The sequence below is a fragment of the Balaenoptera borealis genome (assembly GCF_965194805.1).
Source record: "Balaenoptera borealis genome assembly, chromosome: 3".
Classification (NCBI taxonomy): domain Eukaryota; kingdom Metazoa; phylum Chordata; class Mammalia; order Artiodactyla; family Balaenopteridae; genus Balaenoptera; species Balaenoptera borealis.
In genome coordinates this window covers 87,460,544-87,474,812 of record NC_138866.1, presented here as the reverse complement: position 1 = coordinate 87,474,812, position 14,269 = coordinate 87,460,544, and the positions used below count along the sequence as shown (strand labels likewise).

General features: G+C 50.9%; 2 protein-coding genes across 2 annotated transcripts; one reads left to right on the top strand and one right to left on the bottom strand.

Annotated features, from left to right (window-relative positions):
* Positions 1-6,044: 6,044 nt before the first annotated feature.
* Positions 6,045-9,411, top strand: LOC309627158 (dual oxidase maturation factor 1-like; the record flags this gene model as incomplete). Its single annotated transcript, XM_082388878.1, is given in 7 exon segments — positions 6,045-6,223; positions 6,543-6,560; positions 6,564-6,600; positions 7,269-7,403; positions 7,658-7,871; positions 8,156-8,373; positions 9,059-9,411. Coding segments are annotated over 7 exon segments (1,122 nt in total). The 5' UTR covers positions 6,045-6,076.
* Positions 9,412-10,876: 1,465 nt separating this feature from the next.
* On the bottom strand, positions 10,877-14,220 carry LOC309627159 (dual oxidase maturation factor 2-like). The gene is made up of 6 exons (XM_082388879.1): positions 14,067-14,220; positions 12,904-12,961; positions 12,475-12,609; positions 12,003-12,216; positions 11,431-11,645; positions 10,877-11,074 (listed from the first exon to the last, which is right to left on the bottom strand). Exons 1-6 carry the CDS (start codon positions 14,211-14,213, stop codon positions 10,881-10,883), a joined length of 963 nt encoding a protein of 320 aa, XP_082245005.1. The 5' UTR covers positions 14,214-14,220; the 3' UTR covers positions 10,877-10,880.
* Between the last annotated feature and the right edge of the window lie 49 nt (positions 14,221-14,269).

Genomic DNA, 14,269 nt, shown 5'->3' with positions numbered 1-14,269 from the left:
ACTTAAGTGAATTAGAAGAGTGGGGGTTGGAAGAGAGCCCCTCCAGGAGAAAGGGCGTGCGCTTTGGGCGACAGAACGTCCAGACCTGGTTCCTTCTCTATCCCATCCCTGGGAGCGCTGCGTGTGAGGTTCCACCACGAGGAGGAGAGCTGCGCGTGCTGCGAGGCACGCGGTGTTTAGAAGAGGCGAAGGTAGGAAACAGCGGTCCGGGTTTGAGTGGCGGGATGCGTCTGCTGGGGTCTGTGCGGTCCGGGTGGGTTTTAGAGGGTACCTTGAAGTGTTGTCCCCGCCCCGGCCCCTAGAGGCGCACTTCCTGCATCCGCCCAGACCAAGTTCAGATCTAGTGGGAGTTCAAAAACAAAGTATGGTGAGAAACTAAGAACAGGCAAACAAACAAAACAACAAGAACAAAAAACTTAATAAGGTCCCAAGGTTTACCTCTGCTTAACTGGAGTCTAGATAGTTTGGCTGGCATGATTCAGCACCCCTAGGCTCCTCACCCACCTCAGCTTATTAGGGATTCCTGCCCCAACGCGCTTTTCGGATCTTGTTCTCTTTCTCCACTTAACTCCTACTTTGGTGCAAAAGCACACATACACATGCCCACACACCTTCTTGAAGAAAAGAGACTGGAACAGGAGTTCTGGACAGGGTCCCCTTAGCCATCCAGAGCTGTAAACTTTGAATGGGGTCCACCCTAACCAGAGAAATAAACCATCACATTCTAGTAGCTCTGTATCACCAATAAGAGCTCTTGGCAACTCCAGGCATGTCACCCACTCCCCCTTTGTAGAGAATTAGTAGTCTTTATGGGTTCCAGAAGAAGGGGAAGGCAGTCAGGGGAAGACTTCAGGAAGAAATCCCTGTGAAGTTACCAGAGGCCACAGAGCATTAAGAAAGTACATAAGAACTTTGAATGCCGAAGTCTGGAGCTTGTACTAGGCTATATTTCCTTAAAAGATTGTAGCTTTATTTCTTGACCATCCCTCATACACACACAGGAACCCCACTTCTCCTGTGGTAGGTAAGGAATGGGTAACTGTATCTGAAATGCAACTGAGCATGAGAAACGCTTTAGTATTTCAAGGGAGTTCAGAAAGGGAAAAAGTGTCCCTTACCTCTCCAGGCCAGGTGAGAAAGGAGAACCCCCAAAGTGTAGGGATTGGCCCACCCTGTGAGAAAGTACCTCAGTTTTGTCACAGGAGCCTCTGATGCAGCATTTTTGTGTCTAGATGTCTGTTACTGGGAACTCCTTCCTTCTTGTGTCTGTATTTCTGTTTATATGAACCTGCATGTGTATGTCTGACTGTATCCTGTGCTTATTTTTATTAGTATATATTTATATCAATATAACAATCATGGTAGTCAGCTAGGAGAGAAGTGGTGGAGTGAAGACTGACATGAGATTTCTCTCAGATTAGAAAAATTCTACTGTCAGACCCTCCTTGGCAAGCCAGGGAGGAAGATGTTCCCAAGGGAAACTACAAGCTTTGTAGGAAAAGCAGGATTATTGGGTGTGGGAACTTTTCATTTCAGTCCCACCTCTTCATGCAGGAGGCCTCTTAGCTTAATAATTAAAACCAAATTAGGATCAGGGTCAATAAAAATTAACTTTAAATTGGGCAATGTAGATTAAAGAAGACCTAATTCATTAAACTGAACAAGAAGGAATTAAGGTAAGTTTTATTCACCAACTGTCTTTTTGCTTTAGTCAATTTTAATGTTTTGGAGAATTGGAGATAAGTTAACATGTTCTTCTGTACTTAAGATACAGAAACCCTTTTGTTAGTGTTTCTTTGAATCATCATGTTAATAGAGATGAGCCATTCTTATAAAATATTTTATAACCTCTCTTTGAAATAAATGTAGGAATAATGCTAATACATGACCCTGATCAAAATACATTGCACCTTTATTATTTGCCTATGTTGCAAATATTTGTTTTTGAAATTCCAGCATATAACATTTACTCTTACTTGAATACTATGTATTCAGACTTGCTTTATCTTCCTATATTAACCAAGATATTCTACATTTTATAGCCTTTCCTAAATCATATAGCCTTCCATCAAAATTGTAACGGCTTCAGTCTAGGTGTCATAAATAAAAAATTCTTAGACCAATAAATATCTGCTTTAAAATAAGTATCACTGGGACTTCCTTGGTGGTCCAGTGGTTAAGACTCCACGCTCCCAATGCAGGGGGCCCGGGTTTGATGCCTGGTCAGGGAACTAGATCCCACATGCATGCCGCAACTAAGAGCCCGCATGCTGCAACTAAAAAGATCCCACATGCCACAACTAAGACCCGGCGCAGCCAAATAAATAAATAAATAATGAAATAAAATAAATATTAAAAAGATAAGTGTCACTATCACATATTTTACAAAATAATTTAATCCTCAGATTCTTACTTATCTTCAGCTGGAGTTGAAATTTATGTTTCAGATTCAATTAAACATGAACATTCATGCTTTGGAGACTCCAACTGTTGGAAAAGGCTTTCTGAAAATTTTGTGAAAGCACTAAAAATTGACAGGGTTGGTCAAATCCCTTCCTGTCCAGCCCTTAGCCCTATGTTGGTGATAGTTAATGTTGAATGATTATGATAGAGGGCAGTGAGGGAGCATAGCTCCCTCTTGTGTGCAAAACAGAAGATGCCTCTCGCAGGGATAGGGACTCATTCATTCATATATTCATCCATTCCATCCACAGACTGATTGGTAAGTATATGCTGCATGCAGGGGATGCAAAGATGGAAAGAAAAAGTCGTCGCCCTTTAGAAGATTAGAAGCTAATGGGTTCTAAACGTTCAGTTAGAGTGCAGTGTAATTACTGTGATTGTGAAGGTATGTTCAAAATGCAGTCAGAACATTAGAGGTGGGAACATCTACACTGGCCTGATGACGTCAGATGAAACTTCACAGAGGTGGTAACACAAGCTGAGACTTGATGGGTGAAGAGTTTGCCACGGGAGTAAGAGCATTCCAGACAGAGGAAATAGCATATACAAAGGCACGAAGACTTGAAAGAGCGTGTCAGATTCAGGAAGAAGCCAGTAGTTTAGTATGGCTAGAGATTAGATTGCACAAAAGATGGAGATGGAAGTGCAGGTGGGACCAGATCACAAAGGACTTTGCATGTGATGGTGAGAAGATTAGATTTAACCCAGAGCAAAGAAGGGAAATGATTATATTTGCTTGTTAGAAGAATTGTTGTGGCACCGGGCCAGATAGGATGAGGCTGAATTAGGGCAGAGGCAGTAGGGAAGGAAATGCCTGGATGGTTTCAAGAAATATTTAGGAGGTAAGATGGTTCAGCTCTCTGGCTTACTTGATTGATGAGGTGGTGATGCCACCAAAAAGACAAATAAAACAGAAGAAAAAGCAGAGTGGAGACAGTGAATTCAGTTTGGGACCTGTTAAATCCAAGGCATCTGTGTAACAGCCAAGTGAAATGTCCAGAGGATAGCTGGCCCTTCTGTGTTTGGAGCCCAAGTAGGGGGTCTATGTGGAGACATAGATTTGGGAAGCATCAGCCATGGGAATGGATGAACTTGCCGAGGGAATCATGAAGAGTGCTGGAAGAAGAGAGTCAAGACAGAATCCTAGGGAGCATAAGTGTTTAAGAGGGGAGAAAGAACTAGCAAAGGAGCCACAGAAGGGTTGGCCAAAGGCAGGAGACCCAGGAGAACATGGTGTCATGGAGGCCCAGGGAGGAAGCCTGAAGAAAGAGGAATTACTACAGAGAGATCAAGAATGATGAAAAGTGAAAATTTCCCTTTAGATTTAGCGCTTGGTAACCTAAAGGAGAGAAGTTGGGGATGGGAAGAAGCCAGATTCACTGAAGAAATAAGGCAGTGGACATACATAGACGATTCTTCCCAAAAGCCTGACTGTGAAAGGGAGAGAGTGGCGTAAGATAGTAGCTGGAGGGGACCCAAAAGGTCAAGAGAAAGAGTTCCTTTTCTTTGTGTTCTTAAGATGGGAGAAATGTAAGCATATCCTTGAGAGAAAGAGCCAGCAGAGAAAGAGAAGCTGAAAAGTCACCAAGAGAAAGGGGGAGAACTGATGAGAAAGGTGGTGGTGAAGGCAGGCAGGATTGGAGTCAGAGCCCAAGAAGAAAGGAGATACACATTCCTCTGGAATGGGAGAGTTGAAGAGTTAAGGAAAAAAAGCAAAACTTCATGTGACAGCGTTTATTTCACTTACCCAAAAGACAGAATTAAACGTTTAAACTGTCTCTTTGTCTCTGCCTGACACCATGCTACCCCCCAGAGACAGCACCAGGAGGTGGCCAGCCTAGAAAGAGAGAGGGAGGTTGGGAGCTACAATGTGTCATAGAGAATCACAGAATTTAGAACTAGAATGGGTTCTGGAGATCATCATATCCAACTGCAGATGAGGAAGCCAAGAAACAGGGAGGTTGTCATTTGCCTGTCCAGTTATAAAATCAGTCAGTGAATGGGACTTTCCTGTCGGTCCAATGGCTAAGACCCCACGATTCCAATGCAGGGGGTGCAGGTTCAATCCCTGGTGTGGGAACTAAGATCCCACACGCCGTGCAGTGTGGCCAAAAAAATTAAAAAATAAAAGAAAAAAAAATCAGTCAGTGAAGAACTGGAACTAGACCCAGAACTGATTCCTGCCCAGGGTTCCCACCAAGAAGGACTGGTGAAAGAGATAAATGGAGTAATGAAATGTCCCTTCCTTCCCAATCTGGTAGCTTCCATTTATTAATATTATTCTGTTCCAGGTACTATTCTTAACACTTTACAGACACAATCTTGTTTCATGTTCACAATGACCCTATGAAGTAAACATTATCATCATCATCCCTATTTTTAAAATACACCCAAGTCTCTGTTGAGGTCAAGTAACTTGAAGAGGCAAAGGCAGAATTCAAACACAAAGCTGCTAAACTTCTAAGCTTATTCATTCACTGTATCACTTAATAAGACACTACCTGGTCAGACTGTAACTTACGGAGCCTCCTGGGTACCAAGGCCCCAGTACAGATTATACACAGGGAAATGAGCAGAGCTGGGTTCGTTGATTGTAAGATGCATTTTTTTTTTTTCACATTTTGACATCTCTGAAATTGAGGTGTGTTTTACCAGCAATGGCTGTCATTGTTTAATTGGCAGTGTTTTTTCCTCTTTCTTTCTTTGTGGTACTTAAAATAATAGCATGTCTTGCAATCATTCTGTGTGCATTTAACAAAACACAGTAAATTCAGGTGCCATTTCCCCAATATCCTGTCTGCAAAGAGACAAATTAGAGCCAAAATAGCTCTGAGATCAGGGAACAGACAGAAAAGAGCTAAGCCAGGGTTTGACCTGAAACGAAGCCTAGGAATTTAAATCAAGGAGGAAGGCTGCTGTTGATGATGTGTGGGGTAGAAGGACATCTGGCCCCAGCACTGTGCCCTAGTGGAGGGCAGGCTCCTTCAGTGCTTACCGAGGTGAGCTCAGTTCAGCTCGATCACTCTCGAGTTGCCAGAACAGGAGCCAGGGTGCCCGAGAAAGCTTGTCAGACCAGCCTGGGCAGTGCCAGGTCTGGGAATCAGCCCTCTGATGATGTAGTTGGATTATATACTTAGCAGAGCTATCTTACCTTTGTTCTTTGTGGAGTGAGGAGGAAAGCCAACCTTTTTTGTAATCTGTACCATCTTTCAGCCTTATGCCTTCCCTTGACAGAAAATATAGCTCTTTCTATGTTCTGTGATCTGTCTGCTTGTGCTGGAGGCCTGAGGGAGATAAAAGAGAATTATATTTCTTAAGACAGTCCCAGAGGAAGCAGAGAAGCCTCGAGGGTAGTGGTGGCACTGGTTTAGGGGACCTGGGGGTCAGCAAGGGAGCACGGGGTGACAGAGACTGATTGCCAAGACCCTTATTCTCTCACAGCTAAAACATGGGGAGATGGATGGCTGAGGGGTAGCGGAAATGACAGTAACAGTGGCGTCTGGTGAGCACCAGAGAAGAGGGGTCTGGTTTATTCTCTGCTGGGTCTCCGGGCACTCAGTAAACACCTACTGTTGTTGTAGAGCATCTGCCTCCCCTGAACAACCCCACCAAAATGGCTGCTTTTGGACACACATTCCCCTCCTACGCTGGTCCCAAGTCGAACTTCCCAGTGGTCACCACCTTGGCCGTCATCATCGCCATCTTTCTGACTTCACTGGTCACCTTCATCATCATCCTGCCAGGCATTCGGGGCAAAATGGTGAGAAACAAAACCAGCCCTGGAGACCCCAGCCCCAGAGAGACCTCGGCCTCGAGGTGAGGGGGCCAGACTTTCTGATTACAATCAGAGTCAGGAAAGAGATTCTAGTCCCGAGAAAGCGTCACCCACGCTCCCAGCAGAGAGCTCGCCACTCATTGATTCAACAGATAATTACTGAGTATCTATTATGGGCCAGGCACTTTGATCTCAGGTGACCAAGTGACCTCAGTTTTAGAACACCCTTCCCAAGTCTGGAAAGAGAAAGGGTGGATTTGGAAGGAGGGTGCTCCATCCTAAACCCACCCACCCTGTGATGCAGAGGCTGTTCTGGATCCTGTGAGTGGTGACCAGCTTATTCATTGGAGCTGTGATCCTGGGTGAGTGTGGAGTGCAGCTGACTTGGGCAGCTGCCTGCATCCCATCTCTTCTATCCTGGCTCCCTCACAGAGGCTCTGCTTCAGGGTGGGCTTCTAGACTTCCCTGCCCACACACCTGCCTCACCCTGGCCTTATCCCCTCACATCTACCTTTGCCCTGACAGGTGCAAGCCTCCTGGATGCATCTCTCCAACCTTCCTAATATTTTTCTTCAGAGGAAAGCAGGTCAAAATGAATGCCTGTGGGGACGGGGTCTACGGAGGCTGGAGGGAGAGAATGGTGGAGGGCTGCTTGCTTTGCTTTGGGGATTAGGCGATAGGAAACATAGAAAGTCTCTATGTTGAAGCTCTCTGTGTTTGCCCAGCATGGTTTATTATGTTAACGTTTCCTGCCCCAGCTGCTTGAGTAGCTCTCCCTATATGGGGGGAGGAAGGGAGGGCAGGGGTAAGAGGATTATGACCAGGGGAGATATTAGATTCTGACCCATTTATTCATTTATTCATCCCATACATATTGTTGGCAAACTTACTATGAGCCAGGCCCTAGGCGGGTTAATGGATACACAACTATGAGCAAAACTGACATGGTCGCCTTGCAGCTCTCCCTCTGACTAACCCGGCAATGCCCAGACCTCCCTGAGTTCCTGAATGTCAAACTCCCCAACCCCAGCTGTGAATTTCAGCTCTGGGTGGTCTGTGGGCCAGGTCAGCACCAACACATCAAACAAGGCCTTCAGTTCCGAATGGATCAGCACCGCTGTTAGGCTGCAGGTTGGGCTGGGAGGAGTCAACATCACGCTCACAGGTGAGGGAGGTCTCTTGCCTGGGAGGAAGGGAAAGGCTCTGCTCTGTGGCTTTGGGATCCATGTTTGGTGTGGTCTAAAGAGCTCTAGGATCCGGGCCGGGGGAGGTAGGAAGGGAAGTTCTCAGACCTCGGAAGCTGCCTTCCCTCACTTGAGACTAGAGCCTGGCCCTCTTCCTGTGTGATAAGCCTCTGCCCAGGTAAATACCTACTCTGGCCCTCGGGTCCCTGCTGAGCACAGCTGATCCATTCCCCAGGGACCCCAGTGCAGCAGCTGAACGAGACCGGCGATTACAACAAGGAGTTCACCTGGCGCCTGGGGGAGAACCACGCCGAGGAGTATGCAAAGGCACTGGAGAAGGGGCTGCCAGACCCCGTGCTCTACCTGGCCGAGAAGTTCACCCTACACGGCCCACGTGGCCTGCATGGCCAGTACCGCCTGGCGGGACACTACACCTCGGGCACACTGTGGTGAGGGTGGGACGGAGGCCCTGCTGGCCTAGACCCAGGAGTGGGGTTTCTACCCATCTCTCCCCCACTCATGTGGAGACCCCTAGTGGGACAGTCTGGCACCAGTCACCATGGTGCTTGGTTGGGAAGCCCACAGGCAGGAATCCCACAGGCAGGAATCCCTACCTCACCTCTTTGGGGTGTTCTTGGGTCCCTGAGCCTCCACCTGGGCCCTCCAGGTAGAAGTTCACCCCAAACAAAGTAGAGGTGCCTGGGCCAGCCTTCCCCAGGTCGTGGCTCTCCAGGGTGGCATTCCTCTGCTGGCTGCTGGCCGATGTGATGCTCTCCATGCCTGTGCTGGTCTACGGTGGCCACATGCTGCTGGCCACGGGTGTCTTCCAGCTGTTGGGACTGCTCTTCTTCTCCACAGCCATGTCACTCACCCCGCCCTGCCCCCTACGCCTCGGCACTGCCACACTGCCCACTCACCGTGGGCCTGCCTTCTGGATCACATTGACCACAGGTGAGGCCCAATCCTGAAGGCAGGCATGGGAGGACTCAGGGCTGGGGCCCATCAGGTCCGTGGGGTTGAGCGTCTGCCTCCAGGGACCGGGAGGTACCTCTGGGGACCTTTCCCCTCTTTAGAGCCCCTCCCTCTTAGATCCCTCATCGCCGGGTTTCCCCTTCTCAGACCCACAGCCCCTCCCTCCTCATATATCCCTACTCCCCTGTGTCTTATCTCTGTCTCTGTCATGTCCCTCATCCCTTCTCTCTCTTCACCCAGCTCTTCCCCAGATCTTACGATCTCATGTCCCCCCTTCCCCCAAACACTCTTCTCTGTGTCCCCCATTCCTAGAACACTTCTCTGTGCCTACTTCACATAGCCTTAAATTGCCCTGCAGTTTTATTGTCCTCTCCTGTCCCACTGTGTCCTGCCCTCCCCCCAGGGTTTCTCTGTTTTCAGAGTTCTCTCTCTCTCTCTCTCCTGGGATGCAATTGAAGGAGCACTGGGTTTAGAGTCCAGAAACTCAGAGCAACAGAGCCACATCAGCCATATGACCCTATGCCAGTCACTTCCCGGAGCCTAAGTTGCCCTGAAGCAGGGACGCTAGGCTTCCCTTAAGAGGTGCCCTAATGCTCTTAGCAGAAGATGTCCTTGGGAAGGTGTTACTATCACTAAGGCGGGATACTTGTTGCCTCATCCCCAGGACTGCTCTGTGTGCTGCTGGGCCTGGCCATGGTGGTGGCCCACAGGCTGCAGGCTTTCTTCAGCCAGACTGTGGGAGAGGACCCTGTCCTGGAGTGGGATCCTGAGGAAGGGGGACTCCTGAGCCCTCGCTACGGGTCCACAGCTGGGAGTCCCGAGCCCCAGGACGTTCCTCGGTCAGAGGCTTCCTCTGAGGTGCCCTGTGAGGAGTCTGACTGTGCCCTGGAAAGTTCATCTCCCTGGTGGCCACCCGGACTTCCAATCTGGCTCCAGACTTCACTGGGAACCCCCCCAAAACCCCACCAGAACTGCCTGCAGGATGGGTTGTATCAGGTTCCCAGCCCCAATGTGTAGGTGGAGTAGGAAAAGAGGCTCTACCTATTGATGCTAAAACATGAAACAAAACAAAAAGCCCTAAGGCAGATGTTGGGGCTGCCATAAACCCTGCTGTCATGCTAAGTGCAAATTCTAGAATACTGAACATCCGAAGTATTGAGGACATAGCTCCAAGGTGAAGCTTTTCCATCAGTGGAATAAGCCAAATAAGTGAGGTTTGGTGGAGAAAAGTAATAAGAGCATGATTCTTTGGGGTCCCTTGGAGTTAGAGAGCCAAGGCTGTTTATGGCCAGAGTGGTCAAACCCAACAAAATGAGTGAAGGAATGAGCATGAAACTCTGGCAGCCTCCTGGGCCTAGTGGTGATTCCACAGAAAAACCTTCTTTGGGGAATTCATATCAGCTACACGAGAAGTGTTCTTTCCTGTTGCCCTTCCCTCTTGCTCACCATGCCACTGATGAGACCAAGCAGGGGCTGCCCCTCCTTCTGCCCAGCAACCCTGCCCTCCCTTGGGGCTTTGCCTCTTCGAGGTGCCATTTACTGAAACCCAGCTCCAACCACATGATGACACACGTGTACGGGGGGCTTACAGTGCGATTCTCCCATGTTCCCTCTCATCCCTCTGCATCTCTTGTTTTCCTTTTTCCTGGCTCCCTTTTGTTCTCTCTTCACTTCCCCAGCTTGTGTGATCTCTTGGTACAGTGAACGTACTGCGAGGGAGGAGAGACCAAACTTCTTGTTCTAGATCTAATATTAACCGATTGTGCCCCATTCTCTCTGAGCTTCAGTTCTCAAATTTGCCGAATAAGACTGTAGGACTTGCCAAGGACCTAAAACAAACAAACAAAATCCCGGGATTTCCAGCTTTATGCCTTGCTGACATTTGCCTCGGCCCTCAGATACCACCCCTTTAATGAATAAAGTGAAGCTAGTGAATAAACTCCAAAATGCCATTTCTTCCTAGCTCCCTCAGCTGGGCCAGCAGAGGGGGATCCCACAGGGCCAGCGGGGGTGGAGGTGCGGGGGAATGACCTGCCTGGTCACTGGGGCAGCTCAGGAAGATGCAGGCTCCGATTGGTTCCTCTCTGGGCTCACTACAGGGCACCCTCTCCCAGACCCTTTCCCGGGTTTCTCTGCACTCTTCAGACGCAGAGAATCCGGTGATTGTGGCAAAGCTGAGAAAGAGTGTACTAGGCTGCCTCCAACCCAGGGAAGTCTCCCCAGAGCTCGTATCCCGAAAAGCCTTGAAAAGCCATGGAAAATAATGGGAGAAAGTTTAAAAAAAAAAAAAAAAAGCAGAAGAAAGTTTATTTACAGCTCACCCTGGGAGACTCTTTCCCGGGTGCAGGCGGCACATCTGAGGCCACCGGCCTTTTCCCCCCGCGCCCCCAGCGCAGTGCCCTCCCGGAGCTCCCCAGGCCCGGTGGGCACTGCTCCCCGGCCTGTGGGGGACCAAGGCAGAGTAGGAGTCCGAGGTTGAGTCCCTTTCATAGGTTAGTACTGATGGTTAAGTCTGAGGCCCAGAACTGCTTATGCAGTGGGTTGTTGAGGATGAGAGGAGAGCTCCCTTTCGCCTGACTTTCGAGGCCCTTGACGCTTCCATCCAAGAAGGTGCGAAGAGCGCTGGGCCGAGCGTAGTGGAGACTCAGCACCGCCACTCCGAGGAGGAGGCACAGGATGCCTGCGTTAGCGCAGTCGCGGGTAAAGGGGGCGGTCAGGGCTCCAGAACCCGGCCGCCCGTCTCCATCTACTGGAGGTATTTGCTTTTCCTCCCCAGACACACGCACCACGGAAAGACCTCTAATATGGCATACATAATACACGGGTTCGCACGCCACTGGGGCAAGATACCGAACCCTTCCGAACTCCCTTCCCCTCCTCTGTAAAATAGGCACAACAGTGCCTGCCTGTACGAACTATTGAGAGGGGCAAATTAGATAATATATGTGAACTCATTATGCAGACCGGAAAGCGCACGCTGGTATAAATCTCGTCTCCCTCCCCAGACACCCGGGGGCCGGTTCCCTCGGTCCTCACCCGTGGCCAGCGTGATCCAAAAGGCGGCACCGTAGTGAGTGGTGAGCTCGGACGAGCCAAGGCGGAGCTGGCAGAGAGACACGCTGGAGATGGAGGCGAAGGCGAAGACGGAGAAGAGTGCGAAGGCGCCGGTGATCAGCAGAGCCAGGCCTCCGTAGTGCGGCACCGGCATGGAGAGCAGCACGTTGGAGAGGAGCCAGAAGCAGAACGCCACCCTGCGGGGAGGGGACCAGCGGAGCTGTGAGCCGGATTTTCCCAGCCCGCCCGGGTTCCCAAGGGCTCGCCTCCCCTACATCCCGGCCCCAGAACCAAAGCCCGGGGCTGGGATGGTGGAGGCGCAGGGAAACACTGGAGGGGAGTAGCCGGCGCCCAGCCATTGCTGGGTCTCTTCGGATTCCAGCGGCCTGTACGGACCTCGTGACCATCTGCCCGCGAGGCGGCAACTCTCACCCCAAGCGCGTCGGGCTGTAAGTGTAGCTCACATCCTCCGGCTCACATGCCCCCACCACGACCCCCACCACACACACGCACGCGCGCGCGCGAGTACGCAAAGTGTCTTCTTCCGCGCTCACCACAGCGTGGCCGAGGCGTAGTGTCCCGCCAAGCGGTATTGGCGGTAAACCCCGCAGGGGCTGCTCGGAGTGAACTTCTCCGCCAGATAGAGAACTGGATCCGGCAGCCCCTTCTGCAGTGCCTCCGTGTACGCCCCAGCATAGTTTTCGCCAAACCGCCAAATGAACTGCTCGTTGTAGTCGATGGTCTCGTTCAACTGCTGCACCGGGTTCCCTGCGGAGGGCGGCGGCGTCACCCGGCTGCGTACAGCGAGGACCGGGCAACTAAGCGGATTCGGATAGGAAGGTGAGAATCTTGAGAGAAATAGGTTTGGCTGCGGTTGGGGAAAACACAAATCAATGAGAGCCAAAAGCTATTCATATGAGCTTGTGGGAGCTGTCCTCACAGGTCGTCCAGCTGCCCCTGCCTGCCGCACACCCCCAACCATGGTGCCTGCCAACCTCAGGAGTTCACTTCGCCACAGCTCCTCACCTGTGAGTGAAACATTAACGCCCTCCAGGCCCACGTGCAGACCGACGTGGGCTCGGACGCGTGCCGCACTGAAGGCCTTGTAGGATGTATTGGTGCTAACTCTGCCCACTGACCATTCTGCGCTGAAGTGTACCGCTGTGGGGAGAGGCAAACCGTGGGGGAGGGGAAAGGTTAGGGAGAAGATTGGGGAGATGGGATTGGGAGCGTGGTGATGGGAGTTGGGACACTGCACAGAGATGGGGGGGTCTAGGAGTCCAAAGGGATATACACGGTAAGGGTGGAAGAGTGGGCACTAGAAAGAGCCTACTAGAAAGAGAATGGGAAGAGGGAGCGGGAACCCATTCCCAGTTCTCCATTTTCCCAGGTGCCCTCTGGCCACCTCCTTCCTCACCCCAGGTCCCCTCCCCCTCCACTGCATCACACACTCACCCACAATTTCTGCTCCTATGAACAGGCTGAGGAGAACTCTCACCAACCAGAACCAGCGCTGCAGGAACAGGAACCTGGTCAGGACTGGGTACTGCCCAACCAGAGTCCCCAAGCTCTCCCTTGACCCCATGCCACCCGGGCCTTTAGTGCTTCTGCAACTTCTCTCTCTTGCCCACTTTCCCCCAGTTACATTCCTGACCTTTAAAGGCTGAAGTCAAGTCATGCAAGTCCCTCTGAGCCACTGGCATTTCTAATGTTTTCTGGCTGCATGCTTCTGCCTCCCAGCCCCATTTCCCAGTCCACCCTGCAACTGGGCTGTCTCTACCTGGTGCTCTCCCACCACCTTCATCCCCTTTCCTCTCCAGCTATCTGACTCCTAGTCCTGGTCCCACCTCCTGCTTGGGTCACTGCCATGATGAGGCTCAGTGAGTCCAGAAGTGCTAGGCAGGCAGCGGTCACCTCCCTCAGGAGAGGGAGGCCTCAAGGTCTGGTCACCAAGTAGAGGAGGTGCGAACACAACCTCTCAGATGTTACTAGGTGTGCCAGTTTCCCAGAAAACCAACACAAGACTCAGGGAGGCTAGGTCCTCCTAGACTTGAAAAACAGACAACTTAGGTTCTGGGAGAGGAGGGAATCTAAGAAAAAGTGCCCAGTCTGCTACAACTTCGAAGAAATTTCTGTGGAGAAATCTCTGTCGTTAGGATGGGGGCTCCCACACACATGACTCAACCCAGTGCACAGCTGAAACACAGCAGTATGAGTTGCTGGTTTCTGTCCTCTTGGCCAGAAGGTCATCACCTGAGGTCGGGATGGGAGTGGGATGGGAGTGGAGGTGCAGCCTGAGGAGAGGCAGGAGACCCCTGCAGCACGTGAAGACTAGAACTGGCCCCAGGATTACTGGACTGGGCTCCCACTCTCTGCAGCAGCTCCTGAATGTTCCAGCTGGGGTCAGCCTCTGGATGTCTTGTATGGGACCTCTCCCTAACCTTGGGAAGGGGTGCTTGCTGGGCCAGACTTCTGGCTATGCTCCACCTGTCTGGTTCAGTGCTTCAGTTTGACTATTCATGGAAGATATTGCTGCCGTCTTAACTGTCCTGTCCTCCAGAGACATGCTGTCCATGACGTCCTCCACCCCCAGACCCAAGCTTCTAGTACCCCCTTACCGAGTGGCCACGAATCCCGGGTAAGATGAGTAGGAAGCTGGCAGCCAAGGCCAAGAACACCAGAATGACAATGAGTAGCGGGACGCTGATGCCGGCGGCATGCCGGGGCTGAGGGTAGAAGGGCAGCACACCGTTCCACAGAGTCATGCTGCAACCCGGCCGAGCTGGGTCTGTTCCAGCGGGGAGAGCGGTCACTGGCGTCC

Bases quoted from the DNA above. Each gene is read 5' to 3' on its own strand.
- LOC309627159 (XM_082388879.1), bottom strand. From the start codon at position 14,213: ATGACTCTGTGGAACGGTGTGCTGCCCTTCTACCCTCAGCCCCGGCAT. The intron at 12,962-14,066 runs GTAAGGGGGTAC...CTGTTCCTGCAG, and splicing joins CCGGGATTCGTGGCCACTCG to CGCTGGTTCTGGTTGGTGAG. The intron at 11,075-11,430 runs GTGAGGACCGAG...GCGCTAACGCAG, and splicing joins TTGGATCACGCTGGCCACGG to GCATCCTGTGCCTCCTCCTC.